General features: G+C 48.0%; 1 protein-coding gene across 1 annotated transcript in view; it reads right to left on the reverse strand.

Moving 5' to 3' along the window:
- The window catches only part of LOC144712719 (P-loop containing nucleoside triphosphate hydrolases superfamily protein), a 37,443-nt gene that overhangs the window by 10,158 nt on the left and 7,863 nt on the right, over nt 1-19,422 (reverse strand). The window contains exons 15-16 of the mRNA XM_078586998.1: nt 12,412-12,621; nt 12,038-12,253 (exon numbers count right to left, since the gene is read on the reverse strand). Of these exons, the coding sequence (XP_078443124.1) occupies nt 12,038-12,253; nt 12,412-12,621 (426 nt within the window). The remainder of the gene's footprint in view (nt 1-12,037; nt 12,254-12,411; nt 12,622-19,422) is intronic.

Here is a 19,422-nt window from a genome sequence, read left to right on the forward strand (position 1 = left end):
AACATTACCTGATCCACCAGCGTTTCACTATAAGGTGATACGATCCTTGATCTAGGCTCGTATCGGAGGGACGGTAGAGGGCGAGGAAGGTAGAAGTTCCCGGGGTAGAGAGGAGAACGGGAATGGTCTGGGGGAAGGCCGAGCTGAAGGGGTAGGGATCGGCCGGGGATGAGCCGCCTGAAGACGCGGTGAAGTGGAGACGATCGCGAGGACGGGGATCAAAGAAGGGGAGAGAGAAACCAGACCTAGACGAGGAGAGGGCCAGGACAAGAACACTTCTTCTAACTTCTTCTTGGCTGCCCTCCTAAAGGGAGGGCATCCCTATTTAAAGGGAAATACATAATAGCAAATATCTAAAACGCCCCTGTGGGCTAAATGACGAAACTACCCCTAGATAGGTTTAGGATCCTATCAAGGATCCTATCATAAGGACAGATCAACTGAGCCTCAAATTTTTGCTGAAGCAGAAGCAAGTGCAAGAGCCATATGCAAAATGTATCAGGAAGCTGATGGGGTACCATTTCGAGATTGAATATAAGCCTGATAAGCAAAATTCTGTCGCAGATGCTCTCTCTCCAATCCCTAAGTTGCCTGAGCTTAATGCTTTATCGGCATCGAAGATGCAACTGTTAGACTTGGAAGTTTTGAAGAAGGAAATTATGGCTGATGATCATCTACAGAGCATTGTACAATCTCTTCAGGACGATTCAGAGCCATGCGGCAACTACAGCCTGCATCATCAGACTTTATTATTTAAAGGTCGCTTAGTGATACCAGCGTCTTCGAGTTTACTCCCATCGATTCTATCTGCTTATCATAACTCTCCAACGAGGAGGCACACTGGTCACCTCATGACATAAAAGCGAATTGCACAAGATCTGTACTGGCCAGGCATGAAGAAATATGCCAAACATTATGTCAAAGGGTGTCATGTGTGTCAAACTCACAAGGTGTCATCATTGGCGCCCGCAGGACTATTGCAGCCATTACCAATCCCAAAGAAAGTCTGGGACGATGTATCGATGGACTTTGTGGAAGGGCTGCCTCTGTCTCATGGAGCCAACTGCATCATGGTTGTTGTGGATCGCCTGAGCAAGTATGCACTGTTGACATTATTGTCTCCTTTCCTTTTTCTTTTCTTCTTTCTATTATTACCTCCTTTCTATTATTAGCCCATTAAGGGCCCTTTCTATTATTAGCCCATTAGGGCTCCCTATAAAACCCCTTGTAATCTCTTTGTTTGAGAATCAAGAATTGTTCTTTCTTCTTGTCTTCATGGTATCAGAGCCCTAACTCTAACCCTAATCCGGGTTCCTGGGCTCGACCGTAGCTCCGATCTCTGGCGTTTCTACATTCGTCACGATCTTGAGCTCCTTCTCCTGGCGGCGCAGCTTCTTTCCGGCCACATTTCCGGCTTCCCGCACCGCGCTCCCTCCTCGACTGTGCTTCTCTCTCGGCAGCGTACAGCACAGAACAGAACTCATTTCTCTGTGGAATGAGATTGATCACTACATGCCTCCGGACCCTCACTCGGTGGATCGCAAGTACACTCTTCAACTTCGGGTTTTTCAGTTCCTTATAGGACTTAACCCGGAATATGAAGCGGTACGGGCTCAGCTTATACACCGGGAGAAAGAGCTTTCCTTCAAGGATGCGCTTCGCAGCGCGAGAATTGAAGAATCTCGCTTTCAGCAGTCCCAGACCCCGGCTTCTGCACTTGTAGCACATTCGTCTTCCTCCACGCGCTCCTCGGTGACGACCACATCGACTGGAGCAGGAGCTTCGTCTCGTGGTCCATCTACTCGGACTGAGGAATCCTCCAAAGGTGATCCTTCCCTTTTCTGCAATTACTGCAAAAAGCGGGGTCACTCCAAGGAGACGTGCTTTAAGCTTCAACGGAAGCGAACACAACAGAGCAATCTCGCTACGGTTGCACCTTCTGTCAACCAAGTACCGATGCCTGGTCAAGTGCCTCTGTCCTATGGTCTTCTTCCAAGTGGAGCGTCTTCGGCGAGTGCTTCTCTTCCCGGCTTTACACCTGAAGAAGTGGAACGTCTTCGGCGATTGCTTGACCCTCCAGTCGTGGGCTCGTGCTCTCTAGCTAACGCGGGTATGTCCACCATTCCTTCTCCTCCTCCTTCACCATCTCCGTCGTCATCATCATCCACTTGGCTTCTTGACTCTGGTGCCACTGCCCACATGACACCCAATCCTAGAGCTTTTGTGACCTATGAACCCGTTTCCGGCTCCTCCAAAGTTAAAACAGCTTCCGGTGATCTTCTCACTGTGGCTGGGATTGGTCGTGTGTCTCTCTCTCCTTCGATGAACCTCACTAAAGTCCTTCATGTTCCACGGCTTGCTCATCATCTTCTTTCTTTATCCCGCCTTGTTCGTGATCTGAACCAAGATCTTACATTCACTCCTAATACCTGTTTTTATCGTGATAAGGTGTCAGGGAGGACGATTTCTATTGCTGAGGAGCATGAGGGTCTCTATCTTGTTCGATCTCCCTTGTCTCCCCTCGCTGTTGCTGCCGCTGCAGTTCCCCTTTCGGCGTCTCATGAGCGTTTGTGGCTTCTCCATCGACGCCTCGGCCATCCATCCTTTGCTACTCTTTATCGTTTATTTCCAAAACTTTTCCAAGGCCACTCTGTGGACCGCTTTGTTTGTGATGCTTGTCGAATTGCTAAACATCATCGTACTACTCGATCCTATTTCTTCTTCCCATTTGACGACTCCTTTTGCTCTCGTTCACACCGACGTGTGGGGACCCTTCCCTGTTCATAGCACGTCCGGTGCTCGGTGGTTATGTATATTCATTGATGACGCTACTCGTTTCACGTGGGCCTATCTCTTGAAAAATAAATCAGAGATCTCCCTTGTTATTCCTCAGTTCTACTCTCTCATTCAAACTCAATTCTGCACTTCTATTCGTCGCTTCCGCTCCAACAATGCCCGAGACTATGTCAATTCCACGTTAAGTACTTTCTTCCAAGAAAAAGGCATCATCCATGAAACCACATGTCCTTACACCCCCCAGCAAAATGGAGTTGCAGAACGAAAATTTCGTCACATTTTTGAAATGGCTTGGAGCCTCTTATTTCACATGCATGTGCCAAAGTATTTTTGGGCTGAAGCTGTCCTAACTGCCATTCATCTTCTCAACCGTCTTCCGTCTCGCGTACTTAACTACTCTACTCCCATTGATTGTCTCCAGCATTCCTTCCCCAACATTTCTCTCCGAACCAATCTTACCCCTCGTGTCTTTGGGTGCGTTTGCTTTGCTCCTAACCACCATCTTGGTCGTGACAAGCTTGATCCTCGGGCCATCCAATGTGTCTTCGTCGGCTATGCTTCTACTCAAAAGGGTTATCGATGTTATCATCCACCCTCTCGTCGATTTATTGTCACCAAGGATGCTACCTTTGACGAATTCTCCACCTTCTCCTTCTTTACCACCTCAATCAGATCCCCTTGAATTTCTTATTCTTCCTAACTCATCTCCCTCATCACCAGTCCCAAGTTCTTCCTTGCCTGTTCCTCTCGAAGAGCCTCCATCTGATATTCCCATGAACACCTTGTCCTCTGATCCTCTGCCTGCACCATTCCCAAATCCACCTGTCCTTACTAAAGATCCATCCTCTGCTTCATCGAACCCTCCTGCAGAGTCCCCATCGGATCCCTCTATCCCACTATGTTGTGCCCCTTTACCTATACGCCGTTGCCCGCCAGAAAAACGCTATGGTATCACTCTTGCTCGTCGCAAGCCTCGTGTTCCTCCTACCCCTGAAGTTCCCTCATCCTCCTCATCCACTCCTCTTGAAAATCCTTCATTAGCAATTGTGTCTTGCCCTCATCCTTCTCCATTGTATCCATTAGCCGCATCCATCTCATCTCATCGTCTTTCCCCATCCTACCATGCTCTTCTCACCTCCCTTGACACTATCTCCCTTCCAAAGACGGTGGACGTAGCCCTCTCTCTTCCTCATTGGCGTCGGGCAATGGAGGAGCTACAAGCACTTGCCCTAAATGACACATGGGATCTGGTTCCACTACCGCCGGGCAAGCACTTGGTTGGCAGTCGTTGGGTTTATGCTGTAAAGCACAATTCCGACGGCTCTATTGAAAGGCACAAGGCACGTGTTGCGGCGCAAGGGTTCACCCAACAGTATGGCATTGATTATGAGGAAACGTTTGCCCCTGTGGCCAAGATGAACACTGTCCGGATTCTCTTGGCTCTTGCCGCCGATCGGGGCTGGATATTGCAGCAATATGATGTCAAGAATGCTTTTCTTCATGGTGATTTGACTGAGGAGATCTATATGGCCTTACCTCCTGGATATGCCTCCTTAGTGCCGTCTACTCCGAGTTCAGTTGTTTGTCGCCTGAAGAAAGCGCTATACGGTTTGAAGCAATCTCCTCGTGCTTGGTTTGGCCGTTTCACCATGGCCATGAAGAACCGGGGATACCGTCAGTGTAATGGAGATCACATGCTTTTCTACCGTCATTCCACGTCCGGGGGAGTGGCTATTCTTCTCGTGTACGTGGATGACATTATCATCACGGGTGATGATACGGAGCCCATTACTCAGCTGGCTATGTATCTGTCGTCGGACTTTGCCATACGTCATCTTGGCCCATTACGATATTTTCTTGGTATTGAGGTGGCTTATTCTTCGAGTGGGATTTTCATCTGTCAGCGGAAATATACAGTGGATCTTCTTTGCGAGCTGGGAAAGGAAGACTCCAAGCCTATTTCGACACCGATTGATGTGAGTCATCGACTTGGTGCGGATGAGAATGAAGATCCGGCTGAGCCCGGACATTATCGAAGACTTGTAGGCAAACTGCTCTATCTCACCCACACCCGTCCCGACATTGCATATACAGTGGGTGTTCTAAGTCAGTTTATGCAGAACCCTCGAATGAGTCATCTTCATGCTGCCCATCGCCTCCTCCGTTTCTTGAAGGGCACCATTGGCCGTGGATTAATGTTTCGTCGTCACAGTGGTCTGCGTCTAGAAGTCTACACTGATGCCGATTATGCAGGATCTGTGGTTGATCGTCGGTCGACCTCTGGGTACTGCACCTTCTTGGGAGGCAATCTTATTACTTGGAGGAGTAAGAAACTGAAAGTGGTCTCTCGATCAAGTGCTGAAGCAGAGTTCCGTGCCCTTGCACATGGTCTTTGTTAGTGAGAGACTTGCTACTATGGGCTAATGGGCCCTATTCTATAAGCCCATTAGCCCATCTATCCTTCTCTCTCTTAGGGTATACATACCCACCTATGTACTCAGTTATGGGCATGTCATTATCTTACTCTTTCCTTCCACAACATGGTATCAGAGCTCCAGAGCTCCTCACCTAGGGTTTGACATCGCCCGCACATCGCCGCTGCCGCTCTTGCAGCAGCAGCCGCCGCCGCGCGCACGCGCAGCAGCACATCGCCGCGCGTCGCGCGCAGCAGCCCGCAGCCGCCGCGCAGCGCGCCGCAGCCCGCAGCCGCCAGACGCCGCACGCCCGCGCCGCGGCCGCCAGCTGCCGCGCGCCCGAGCCGCAGCCGCCGCCGCCAGCGCGCGCGCGCAGCCTAAGCCGCAGCGCGCCAGCGCGCGCAGCCCTAGCCGCAGCGCGCGCGCCAGCGCGCAGCCAGCCGCCGCCGCGCCGCCACGAAACCAACATGCCGTCACTGAGACTGACTTCGCCGAGAGGCCTTGTCCTACAAGGTGGCCCATCCGCTCCCATCGGTCCCGGAGGTGACACTCCTACGGGGCCCAAATCTCCTTCAGTGGATGCGCTTTGTCGAAACCGCCCTGAAGGCACGTCAGCTCTTCAAGCACTGCACTGAAGAGCCCCTTACAGTCGACCACCCACACCATGCGGCGTGGGACGTTGAGGAACAGTTCGTCCTCGGCTGGCTGTATGCGTACACCCTGGCTCCCGACTTCCGCGACCGGTTTCCGCATCAAAAAACGGTCAAAGGATTCTGGGATCAGGCGCGCTCCTTCTGTGGCCGGGACAACGACTGGTGGCGCCTTTATGCTCTTGCATGTCAGGCCAGCAATCTCCGTCAGGGGACGCTGACCATCTCTGAATATGCACTTGCCCACAAGAAGATGTGGGATGAGGTGGACTATTATCTTCCACCCGACGACCTGACATCGAAGACGTACCAGAATGTGCTCCTCCTGCGGATCATGGGCTTCCTCAGCGGCCTGAACCGCGAGTATGATGACATCTGTCGTCGTGCTTTGCACCGCAAAGAAGGTCCACCTGCTCTTGAGGAATTGGTGAAGGAGCTCCAAGAGGAAAGTCACTTTCTCCTCCATGGGACTCCCTCCTCCGGTCCTCCGGGCGAGTCGACCGCACTGCTTTCTGCCCCCACTGCGTCTGCACTTTCTTCCGGCGGCAAGCCCCCGGCGATCCTCCCTACGCCCACATCCGCTGCTCCACCAGCTGGGACGGAGGTTTGCTCATACTGCGGCAAACCGGGCCACGGGAAGAACAAGTGCAAGAAGCGCCTGAATGATTGGAGAAAGAAGAAAGAGGCCGCCGACGGCAAGGCCATGTGGCCCAGTCTGACTCATCCTCCGCCAGCGCCTCCTCAGTGACCATGGATCAGCTCCAGGCAGATTTGGCCCGACTTCGTGACCAAATGGCAGCCCTGCAGAATCCATCCACGGCTTACTTCGGTGGTTTTGGTGCGTCTTCCACTCCTTCCCCTTCCGATGAATGGTACTGTGGTCATACGGCTTTTCACTCTCCTGTCGTCTCCGATACTACTTGGGTCCTTGACTCGGGGGCCACCGAACATATGACCCCGAGTAATGCCCGGTTTGTGTCCTACGAGCGGCATCAGGGTGGCCGTACTGTTCTCACGGCAGGGGGTGGACGTCTTCGTGTGGCTGGCATCGGGGCAGTCTATGTGGACGGTCTTGGTGTGGTCCACAACGTCCTGCATGTTCCCGACCTGCGGGCAGTTCTTATGTCTCCACAGCGTTTAGTTGATGCCGTCTCCTGTTCATTCCACCTCAGGCCTGACGGTATGTTTCTGTCTGACAAGGTGGGCCGGACTACACCGATTAGGCGGGAGAATGGACTGCTGCTGCTGGATGACGGAGGCCGCTCCCAATGCTTCATGGTGCACCGGACTCTACTCTCTGCGGCTGAGCAGTGTCGGGGTCGTCTTCTGATGGAGCATCAGCGCCTTAGACACCCCCCTTTCTCTACTTTACAGCGTTTGTTTCCGTCGTTATGTTTGGGCGTGGACCTCAAGACTGTGATTTATGAAGCTTGTCAGTTGGCCAAGCATCGTAGATCCTCTTTTGCTTCCTCTCCGTCTCACACTATGACCCCGCTGTTCCGCGTCCACAGTGATGTATGGGGGTCGGCCCCACAGCCCAGTCTGAAGGGGCACCGCTACTTCCTACTCTTTGTGGACGAAGCTACCCGCTATACGTGGGTTTACCTTCTGACTGCGAAGTCGGAGGTTGCGCAGAATGTTCGACATTTTTGCACCATGCTCCAAACGCAGTTCGGTCGCGGCATCCAGCGTTTTAGGTCCGACAATGCTGACCATTCTGTCCGACTATGCTCCAGACTTCTTCAACGCTGACCTCGACTCTTTCTTTGCTGACCGGGGCATTCTCCACGAGTCCTCCTGTGTGGCCACCCCCGAACAGAATGGCATGGCTGAACGGCGGATCAGCTATGTTACCTCGACAGCGCGCACGTTGCTGTTGGACTCGAAGGCGCCTAGACGTTTTTGGGGCGATGCGGTTTTGATGAGTACTCATCTCGTTAACTGTACCCCCACCCCGCTCTTGGAGTTCTCCAGCCCCTTGGACCGGATGACTGCGGCCTTCCCGGACGCTTCCCTGAGGACGGGGCTCTTGCCTCGTATCTTCGGCTGCACGGCCTACGTCCATGACTCTTCTCCGACACGCACAAAGCTTGATGCTCGCGCCCTCAGGTGCGTGTTCGTGGATTACTCTTCCCTCCAAAAAGGGTATCGGTGTTACCATCCGCCCTCTCGGCGTTTCTTCATCTCGGCAAACGTCACCTTTGCCGAGCATGAACCCTACTTTGGGGACTGTTCTACCTCATCACGCCTTCCGCTGGATGAGGCTCCTTCGGCCCCCCCCTTGGGGCCCCGTATGATCGTGGAGTCTACCACCACCACACCACACTCCTCCCTCCATGATCTCTCTCCCCTTGCCTCCTCCTCCTCAGTTCCCCCTGCGGGGTCCTTGGACGTGTCCTCCACTTCGTCTTCGGTTCCTGCCCCTCCCCCCTTGGCAACTCCTCCTCTCCCATTGGTCTCCGGTTCACCATCCTCGTCCCCTCCCGGTGAGTCGCCCTTGTCACCTGTTCGTGACCAGCCCTCGTCTCCATCCAACTCATCTTCCCCTCCTACCGCCGACATACACTCCTCATCCGGTGTGTCGTCTCCTGCTCCTCCCGGGGAGTTCCCCCTTGCTTCCACTCCTTCTGTCGATGGTGACGATCAGTTGGGATGGCCTATTGCTCTACGGAAAGGGGTCCGTCAGTGCACTAAGGCCTCCCTATACCCTCTCTCTCATTTTATCTCCTTTGACCGGTTGAGTCCTCCCTACCGGTTATTTCTTTCCCGCATCGAGTCTGATCCCGTTCCTCGTCGCTTAGCCGATGCTCTCGCCTCTCCTTCTTGGAAAGCGGCGATGGATGAGGAGATGCAGTCTCTCCTCAAGAACCACACGTGGGGCGTCGGTCCACTTCCCCCTGGCAAGAGGGCTGTGGACTACAAGTGGATCCACACCAAGAAGCATCATGCGGACGGGACTCTCGAACGCCTCAAGTCTCGGCTTGTGGCTCAGGGGTTCACTCAGTCCTATGGCGTAGACTACTTCGAGACGTTCTCACCAGTGGCGAAGATGGAGACTGTCCGTCTTCTTTTGGCTCTTGCGGCCCATTTCCACTGGACCATCCGCCAGTTCGACGTCAAGAATGCCTTCTTGCATGGCGATCTGACGGAAGAGGTGTACATGCAGCAGCCGCCGGGCTATTCTCTCGACGCCCCCGGTCACGTGTGTCGCCTGCGGAAGTCTCTCTATGGACTCAAGCAGTCTCCGCGCATGTGGTTTGGGCGGTTCTCCTCTGTTCTGAAGACCGAAGGGTACACTCAGAGTAATGGAGATGCCTCCCTCTTCTTCCGTCACAGCCCGACCGGGATCTCCATTCTTGCCGTGTACGTCGACGACATCCTCATCACGGGGTCTGATGCTGCTGAAGCTGTCCGCCTGAGCGCCGCCTTGGCTAAGGAGTTTGAGATCAAGGCCCTCGGCCTTCTTCGCTACTTCCTTGGTCTCGAGGTGGCCTACTCTCCTCGTGGGATCTTCGTCTCACAGCAGAAATACACCGTCGACTTACTAGCACTGACTGGGATGACCGATTGTGCGCCGGTGAGCACTCCCATTGATCCCAACGTCAAGTTGGGCAAAGGGATGGATTCACCACTGACGAACTCCCACCGGTATCAGCAACTGGTGGGGAAACTCCTCTACTTGACGCACACTCGACCTGACATCGCCTTCGCCGTCAACTTGCTCAGTCAGTTTATGCATTCTCCCCGGGAGGTTCACCGTCAGGCCGCCCACCGGGTTCTTGCGTACCTGAAGGGCTGCCCCGGCAAGGGCCTGCTCTTCCCTCGCAGTACTGACCGGACCGTCAAAGTATACACTGAAGATATCCATACTTCGCTTGCGGGGGGTGTTAGTGAGAGACTAGCTACTATGGGCTAATGGGCCCTATTCTATAAGCCCATTAGCCCATCTATCCTTCTCTCTCGTAGGGTATACATACCCACCTATGTACTCAGTTATGGGCATGTCATTATCTTACTCTTTCCTTCCACAACAGTCTTTGTGAAGCACTTTGGATTACCCAACTGCTTCGTGAACTAAGGTGTCCGGTTTCTTCCCCTGTTCAGCTGTTCTGTGACAACAAATCGGCTATCAGCATTGCTCATGATCCCGTCCAGCATGATCGTACAAAACACATTGAGATCGATCGACATTTCATTAAAGAGAAGCTTGAGTCGGGAAATTTCTGCACGCCATATGTTCCGTCAGCTGAACAGCTTGCAGACATCTTCACCAAAGGGCTTCATGCCCCTCGGTTTGAGGAGCTCTGTTCCAAGCTGGGTGTGGAAAACATCCACGCTCCAGCTTGAGGGGGAGTGTTGACATTATTGTCTCCTTTCCTTTTTCTTTTCTTCTTTCTATTATTAGCTCCTTTCTATTATTAGCCCATTAAGGGCCCTTTCTATTATTAGTCCATTAGGGCTCCCTATAAAACCCCTTGTAATCTCTTTGTTTGAGAATCAAGAATTGTTCTTTCTTCTTGTCTTCATGCACATTTCATTCCCCTTAGCACCCATTTACTGCCTCAAGTGTCGCTGAGAAATTCATCAAGGAGGTCGTGAAGTTACATGGTGTACCCTCTTCTATTGTATCAGACCGCAATAAAGTCTTTACCAGTGCATTCTGGAAGGAATTATGTCAACAACAAGGTACAGTCTTACACATGAGCTCCTCCTATCATCCCCAAACAGACGCACAAACTGAAGAGGTAAATCGTTGTTTGGCAACGTACTTACGATGTTTCACTTTGGACGACCCAAAACAATGGTCTAAGTGGCTCCCTTGGGCTGAATTCTCCTACAACACATGCTTCCACTCCTCCTTGGGGACCACCCCATTCAAGGTAGTATACGGACGTGTTCCCCTGAAGCAAATATGATATGGCTCTCCGGCGTCACCGATTGTGGCCCTGGACATCTGCATCGCGTTCAGCAGTTCATGAAAGTTAAGGTGGATCACCACAGACGGGATATAGAGTTGAGGTGGGTGACCAGGTCTATCTCTGATTACAACCCTGTCGCATGAAATCTCTAGCAAACAGGATGAATGAGAAATTATGTCCCAAGTTCTTCGGGCCGTTTAAGGTCATGCAACACATCGGTGAATTGGCTTATCGACTGGATTTACCAGCAACATGGTCTATTCACCTGGTCTTCCATGTCTCCCAGCTACGGAAGATGGTGGGGGGGACAGAACAGGCTCAGACCCTTCCGCCAGAATTATCCCAGGACCTTGAGTGGAAGATGGAGCCGCAAGATGTGCTAGCGGCCCGCGAGCGTAATGGCATCCCATCAGTCTGTATAAGGTGGAAAGGGCTACCAGTGGAAGATCCATCTCGAGAACCTATATCGACCATTTGCCGCCAGTTCCCTGAATTCCACCTTGGGGACAAGGTGGTAGTCGATGGGGATACGATTTTACCTCCCATGGGGTATCGGAGAAGGACGCGAAAGGAGAAAGAGGATAATATGATATCGGGCCAGGCCAGTCATGGGCCGGGCCGAGTTTGAAAGAGGAGAATTCATGAGTACTGGTTTACAGATGGGAGGAGGTCTGGAGTAGGTTTCTGCAGGATTCTGGATGCGCAACGGGCAACGTCTTTTGGAGGGTGCGGGTGGAGCATCCTTGAATCCTTTCAGGAGAGCGCGGCTGCTGCAGCACAAGCAGAAGCTAGAAGGAGCCATTCATGGGTACGTAGTTGAGTTTTCTTGTTGTCTGTCGATATGCAAGACATATCACCCTCCCACATGGAAACAAAAGATCCCCCTAAAAGATATGGTTATTCCGTTTGATGCTCCTTCGGCAGATACGGGTAATGCAGGCCGCTAAGAAGATGTGGCTCCTTGAGGCCTCGGCGGAATATGTTACGTGTGCAAGAGACAAACAAGACTGATCCATCTATTCTTCGAATGCCCATTTGCTCGAGCAATGTGTCCTTAGAGGATACATGGGATTATTTACATGGCACTGTACTCCAAGGTTGAGAGGGGCATGGTACACCATTCTTGGTGCTCAGTCCAATAAAACAAATAGATTCTTTATAATTAGAAGTGATGAAGAATAACATAAATTCATGTAAGCAATAAGTATACACAGCAATTCCCACATCTGAATGACTAACCATGGTTTAGAGAAAGCACCTGGAGTTCATCATCAATGAGACCCACATCTGAATCTCTTGAAGGTGGGCACTTGGTCACTGGCAAAAGATTCTCGTTTCCTTCAGAAATAGAATTCCAGCCAGAATAAATGTGAGACTCATCTTCCTGTATAGATCCATTCTCACAACCCTCCAAGCCAGTCGAGATTTTTGTATCCATCTCATCAGGCGCACTATCTTCATGGAGCACCTCTCTCTGTGTATAAGGTTAAAAAATAAATAAATCATCTGATTTGTAGAAACAAAAAGAGTAAAAATAACATAATTATAATTAAAATATCCTTCTTTCTTCAAATCATTCATAATTGTATCCAGAGTAAAGCATCAGAAAATGAAGGAGCAGATAAGACGTACCGATGGTGAGTCAAAATTTCTTTGACGAACTTTCCTACGGTCGGTGACATGCAACAAAGTGTGAGCATCAGGTGGATTATATTCTCCTCCTGATTGACAATCTTTCAAAGGTAAAACGTCTTCAGATATGACCTCCAGCATTGCAACACCTTTTTCCTGAAGCAATTCTTCAAATGGCAATTGTAAACCTGCATTTTTCTTGCCAAAGGCCTGCCAAAAAATAAATAAATTTTAAGGCAATCAGCTATATACATTCTTCTCCAGGATTTTAAGGTAGATGAAAATAAATAAATTTTCTAAAAAGCTGAACTAAATAAAAAAGCATGTATTTTGATTAAGCAACAATAAACTGAAAAACAGCCCGGAAGACTTAAACAGGCGACCTTTCCATCCAAGAAATAACATTTCTCAGCATGTTCTCTCAGTTAGGGTTCAGCACACATCAACCATTTGTTAATCTCCAACCTTGTTGATGGCATTGTTGGTGTTGATTCGAAATACGACATTGATAATCTTAGATTTGATGTTAGCATTGAAGGGTACGTGGACTGGAAACATTTGTGGGGTTGATGACTTCAGAGATGCTGCTGATAATAGAGAGAGAAAGAGGGAGCCAAAGAGAGAGTTTTAGTACAATGTGATTCCATTCAGATTATTTAAGGCACTAGCCACATTCCAGTCCTTCAATTCCATCTTCAGACAATATCTCAAACAATTTATGCTAGTACTTTCTGATGATATCATGATTTATAGCAAAGACAATGATATGTTCCCGGAGAAGATATCAAAGATATCAGAAAGAATCCAACAATTTCAGGATTTAGTAAGAAAATAAGAAACAGCAGTGGGGAAACGGGAGAGGAAACAGTGAGGAGTGAACAATCAATGGAGATTGATAGGGTTAGAGAGAGGATAGAGATGGAAAGATGAGTCAGATTGATCATGCCTTCCTCTGAGCAGTTGTATCTCCCTTTCAACCAAGGTAGCCTTTTTTTTTTTTAACAATTCAACCAAGGTAGCCATGGCAACCACCTTCCAAGAATTTTGATACTCTGATTTTCTCTCTCCCTTTATTTGTAAGCAGGAGTTCCCGCCCACTCTTCTCGTGCATTGCTTGAAGTGACATTCATGAGACAAGCCTTTTCTTCCTCTCTTCCAGGTAGGTCTGAGGGAGTTGCATATCAGACACTCAACAACATGAGCAACACCTAGCCCTCTTATTTGAGCTGCCATCCAGACATCAACTTCACGTCAACCCACAAAAAAGTCAGTTTGGTCATCAGTATATCGAATGTTTTGGGCATGGCATAGCAGCTTATCCATCAACCCTACTGAAATCGAAGCCATTCTGAAGTGGAAGACACCCACAATCATCAAGAAACATAGGGGATTTTTGGCCCTACCCGGACATCACCGCAGCTTTTTCAGTAATTACGCTGTCATTGCTCAATCATTTTTTACCTTTTTTTAATTAAAAGGGAAGATCACCGCAAATGGTGATCTACCTGACCGTTGCTCAATTCTTGACGACCTTGTTAAGGAAATTTTCATTTAATTGGTCAGACAATACTTAGGAAGGAATTGATTCTCTTAAACAGGCGTTATCTTGCACCCCAATCCTCAGGTTACCGAATTTCGTATTACTAGTCAGTGTTGAAACAGATCCCTCTAGTCAAGCCATGGGAGCAGTACTTCTGCAAGAATCATAACTGATGGCTTAGAAAAGGTGATACAATTTATCGCCAACAGTATGAATAAAGCTGCAAAACTACCTTATATTTCAAAAGAATTTATCACACAGGCCAATTTAGCAAAACATTTCTTCTAGGCCAAAAAAATCCCACTGTGCAACTACAAATGGTTGGCAAAGTTGTTGGTGTTTTACTTTGAAATCAGATACAAGACTGGCGAGAAGAACATTGTGCACCTTATCCAGATTGATAACAGAACCAGAAGAAGCACACTGTCATTCCATTTCACTTATCCATTGGCTGGATGAACTGGCTGTTGAATGAGAAGTCAATCAAGATCGCAAGCTATCATCCATCAAAAGACCCATGATTGATGGCCCAACATCATTACCCAAATACTCTATCCAGCAAGGCAAACTCAGTGCTAGAATGACGAGTCAGAGCTTCAGCTAGGTTGCAGACAGAAAACAATAGAAAAGACAGAGAAAAATATCAGAAACAGAAGCATCGTCTTGGGCCATCGGGAAGCAAGAGAAAAAAGGGCTAAGTACTATTGCGAGCAGAAGCATATATGCAGGGGATGAAGTACAACGGCCAGTTTTATCTCGGTTACAACCTGCAAGTGGTGCCCACGTGGGCACACAAATTGAGGAAATATGGTTGTCGCCATATTTGATGTTTTTTTGTACCTTCCTGTTAAGGGGCATGGCGGTCGTTTTTATTTGTCTATGCATCTGTATGTATTAATCCTAAGGAATGAGAAGCAAGAACAATTTTATTTTCTCTATCAAAATTTTCCCCTCTTACAATCTCCATTAACGGTAGCATGTGGTTGACATATGCTAAGTCATATTAAAAGAATTTTATCATTCCAAAGTAGGCAGTCATGGGGGGTTGTGCCATACTTTCCACTACATCAATCACAACTATTCTGGCAAAGAATGAGCAAGACTATTGAATCATATGGTAGTCAGTGTCAATTATGTCACCCACAAAAAAATACAGTAACCCTCACAGGATCATTACAACCCTTACCAATCCCCAATCAAGTGTGAGAAGAAATCTATGGATTTTGTTGTTGAAGGTCTACTAGTATCAGTTGGATTTCATATTATCTTGGTTATGGTCGATCAACTCAGTAAGTATGTGCATCAGATTGCAGTAAAAGCCCCCTTTCTCCACCAAATCAATTGCAGAAATACGCACAAGGGAAATTGTACGATTACATATGATAGCAGATTCTATATCTGATTGTGGCAGTATAATCACTAGCCAACTTTGAAAAGAGCTGCGTTGACTGAAGGGTACTCATTTGAAGTAAAGCTCTTCCTACCACACAGAAAAGATGGACAGTCAGATGTCACAAAAAGGGCTAGAATGTCAGAAAATCCCAAGAAGTGGTATCAATGGTTACATTGGGCCCAACATAACTATAACACCTCTTATTACTCCAGGATAAAGATGCCCCTTTTCAAAGCTTTATGTGGATGAGATCCTCCATCACTAGTTCTCTATGGGTCACCGCCAGTGTCATTTGACTCTATTGACAAACTCTTGACAGAAAGAAACTCAAAGCGACAGTCCCTTAATGTTAGCGGCAGACTCTATTTCCTATTCCGTTTCTTTTCTTTTCTCGTATTTGTACTTTCCATATTTACCCTTATGTGTACTTTCCTTCTTTAACTGGATGGCCTGTTATAATAGGCCCAATACTGTACAGCCCATATTAGCATCCCATATATGGGTGGGCGGGCGTCATTAGAGAAGTAAGATGTTTCTCTGCTCACCCTATTGGCTATCTAGGGTTTGTGTAGTCCAACCCGACATGGTATCAGAGCAATGTTGGAGCCAGTGGATCTTCGTGTGGCACCATCGTGGAACATCGTGCGCTGAAGCAGCGTAAGGTCTCGCGTGACGCTGTGTGGAGCGTGTTGTCTTGAAGCCAAAGAAGAGTGAAGCATCGTGTGACGCTGTCAAGATCAGGAGCTGTTATCTTGTGAAGGTGTCAACGGCACCGGTCACTGATCGTCGTGTGACGCTGTCAGGATCAGTTACTTGATAGTCATTGGTTGCTGTATTGGGTGACGGTTGTGTTGACCGTCTATTCAAGCCAGGTGGACTATCTAGTCCATCGAGAGGAGAATTGCCTGTAGTGGGTGCTTGAGTGATCATCAGCATAAGTCTAAAATAGCGTCCTCCAGCACAGTGGACTCATCACATGGTGCAGAGGGAGACCGTGGCATTACCTCTTATTCAGCATTATCAGTAATACCACCAATGGCCGAACCACTTCGGTATAATGACCGCAATTTTGATCAGTGGGGGCAGATGGTGGAGCTTACACTTTGGCAGGGAGCTGGACGATCATTTGATCACTGAAGTTGATCCTGACGACCCAACATACAAAGCATGGAAGTGGGATGATGCCAACAACCACGTCTTCTTGCTAGGGAGTATGACTAAATATGTGTTCCCAAAGTTGTCGTTCTTGAAGACTGCCAAACAAATTAGGGATTATGTTCGGAAAACAGCTCCAAAAAGGAGTACCCTGTGGAGGACATATGACCTAGTTGTGAAGGCCTGGAGCGTCCAACAAGGAGACAGAACAGTAACAGAGTATGTGAATGAATTGCAATCTATCTGGTTGGAACTGGACTATGTTAGAGTCCTGATGAGATAACCAATTCTTGAAATTGTAGGGTTATAAATACCCCCTTGTAAGGTCATTAGAAGGACTTTTGATGAATGATCACCCGTATCCGGCTTTCATGAGGGCAAGAACTCCCGATTCTGAGGTTCTTGATAGTTTGTCCACCTATCGCCCTCTCTTCTTCTCTCTTACCTCTTCCACCTCTCCTATTCTCCTCTCTCTCTCTCGTCCATTTCTTGATTGTTGTTAGATCTCTATGGGGATTGTAACAGACTACTCCAGGCCAATCCTGAATTCAGATGAGTGGGAATATACTCTTCGTGATCGGATGTTTAAATTTCTGATGGGACTGAATGCTGAATATGAGTCATTAAGGGGTCAAATTCTCAATTACGAGCGAGTACCTGATCTTGAACAGGCAATTAATATCGTGCTAGAGGAGGACAACCACCTGCAGCAAGCAGTCCCAGGAGCTTCTAAGGAGGAAAACAGAGCAGGGTTGATGGTTAAGTCGAAGGAGCAGAAGCATATGACTGAGCAAAATTCGAGTGGTGCCGTTCGAACCAACACTCAAGGAACCTATGATTCACATCGCAAAGAGAAGTCACATCAAGGAAAAGGCTATCGGAACAATGTAGTGTGCCATTATTGCAAGCGAAAGGGTCATACGAAAGGGAATTGTTAGGATCTACATGGTCGGCCACCGAGGACGCAGGCGCACTCTGTCTCTGCTCAGGAAGATCATATAGGAGAAAAGGAGATGTGTGACTCCAGCTCAGGGGGATCAATTGGTACCTGCGTTGATTTCAAGCAAGACAAGGAAGAAGTAAATATTCTCAGAGAAGAGTTAGAGAAGTTGAAGGCACTACTTGGGTCTACATCCATGGCAAAATCCAGCTGCCAGCCTGGTGAGCACATAAACCCTAATGATAATCTTTCCTTGGACTGGATTCTGGACTCTGGAGCTACTGATCATATGACACCATATCGATCAAAGTTCCACTCTTATACCCCGTATGAAGGGGGCAGAAAGGTGTTCACTGCTGGAGGTGAAGTCTTTCCTGTGATTGGTATTGGTGACGTAAATCTAGAAACTCTGGGAGTCCTCAAAAACGTTTTACATGTGCCTAATTTAAAGGCGCAATTAGTGTCTCCCCAGCGTCTAGTGCAAGATGTCAAATGCTCACTAACTATTGATTGTGCTGGTTGTTTTGCATATGATAAGGAAAGGAACTTGAAGATTTCACTCTTTAAGGAGAGGAATGTCCTTATTTACGTGACGGGTGAAGCAAAGGCAGGAATGATGGTGAATGCTCAATCTCCGGAGAAGAACCATGATAAGCAAATAGAAGACTCTAAAGTTTTACATTTTTGTATGGGACATCCATCTTTTAGGTTGATGAAACAAATATTTCCTTCATGTGCAAAGAATCTGGATATTTCAGAAGTAACTTGTGAATCATGTCAATGTGCAAAACATAAGAGAGCCTCTTAAAGGGGGAATGGAGAAAGAAGTAGAATTCCCGTTGCACTTGTCCATGGAGATGTGTGGGGACCAGCACCCACAAATTCCCTCACTGGTGCACAATGGTTCCTTATTCTGGTAAATGATTGTACCAGGTTGTCTTGGGTGCACTTACTTAAACACAAGTCAGAAGTGACAAGTGTGATACAAGATTTCTGTGCCAGGGTCAAAAATCAATTCAATATTCTGTTAGAAAGTTCCGTTCTGACAATGCTAAAGATTTTTTTAATGAGAAGCTGGCCTCATAGATTCAGGTGAATGGAATTGTACAAGAGGCATCGTGTGTTAATACTCCACAACAGAATGGAGTCGCAGAAAGAAAGATAGGACATGTGGTTAATACAGCCAGAACACTTCTCCATCCATACAATGTGCCCAGGTATTTATGGGGAGAAGCAGTACTTACAGCAGTACATCTAATTAATCGAATGCCATCTAAAATCTTAAACTATGAGAGTCCAGTAAATATCATCTCCAGAGGAGTATTCAATTGCTATATGTGCCTACAACTCGACAAGTAGCAGATCTTCTCACTAAAGGTTGCAAGGAAATTCCTTTCAACAGCATATGTCCAAGCTGGGAGTTAGAAGCATCTACCTACCAGTTTGAGGGGGGTGTTAGCGGCAGACTCTATTTCCTATTCCGCTTATTTTCTTTTCTCGTATTTGTACTTTCCATATTTACCCTTATGTGTACTTTCCTTCTTTAACTTGGTGGCCTGTTATAATAGGCCCAATACTGTACAGCCCATATTAGCATCCCATATATGGGTGGGCGGGCGTCATTAGAGAAGTAAGATGTTTCTCTGCTCACCCTATTGGCTATCTAGGGTTTGTGTAGTCCAACCTGACACTTAATTTACACTAGAATAAAGCACAATCATGTATTAAAGCACAGGCAGATAAGTACCATCATGATGAGGCTTTTTGTGACAGAGACATGGATTCACTGATAATAAAACCCTACCGCATGAAGTCAGTCGCAAAGCATCATTTTGAGAAGCTAAGCCTGAAATATTTTGGAACATATCAAGTCCTTATATTTTATGGTCTTGTGGCTTACAAATGAGACCTTCCAAGCCATACCAATATCCATCATGTTTTCCATGCCTCATCGCACAAGGAAGCATTAGGAAAATTTTCTAT

This window comes from Wolffia australiana, chromosome 15, assembly GCF_029677425.1.
Source record: "Wolffia australiana isolate 7733 chromosome 15, ASM2967742v1".
NCBI lineage: Eukaryota > Viridiplantae > Streptophyta > Magnoliopsida > Alismatales > Araceae > Wolffia > Wolffia australiana.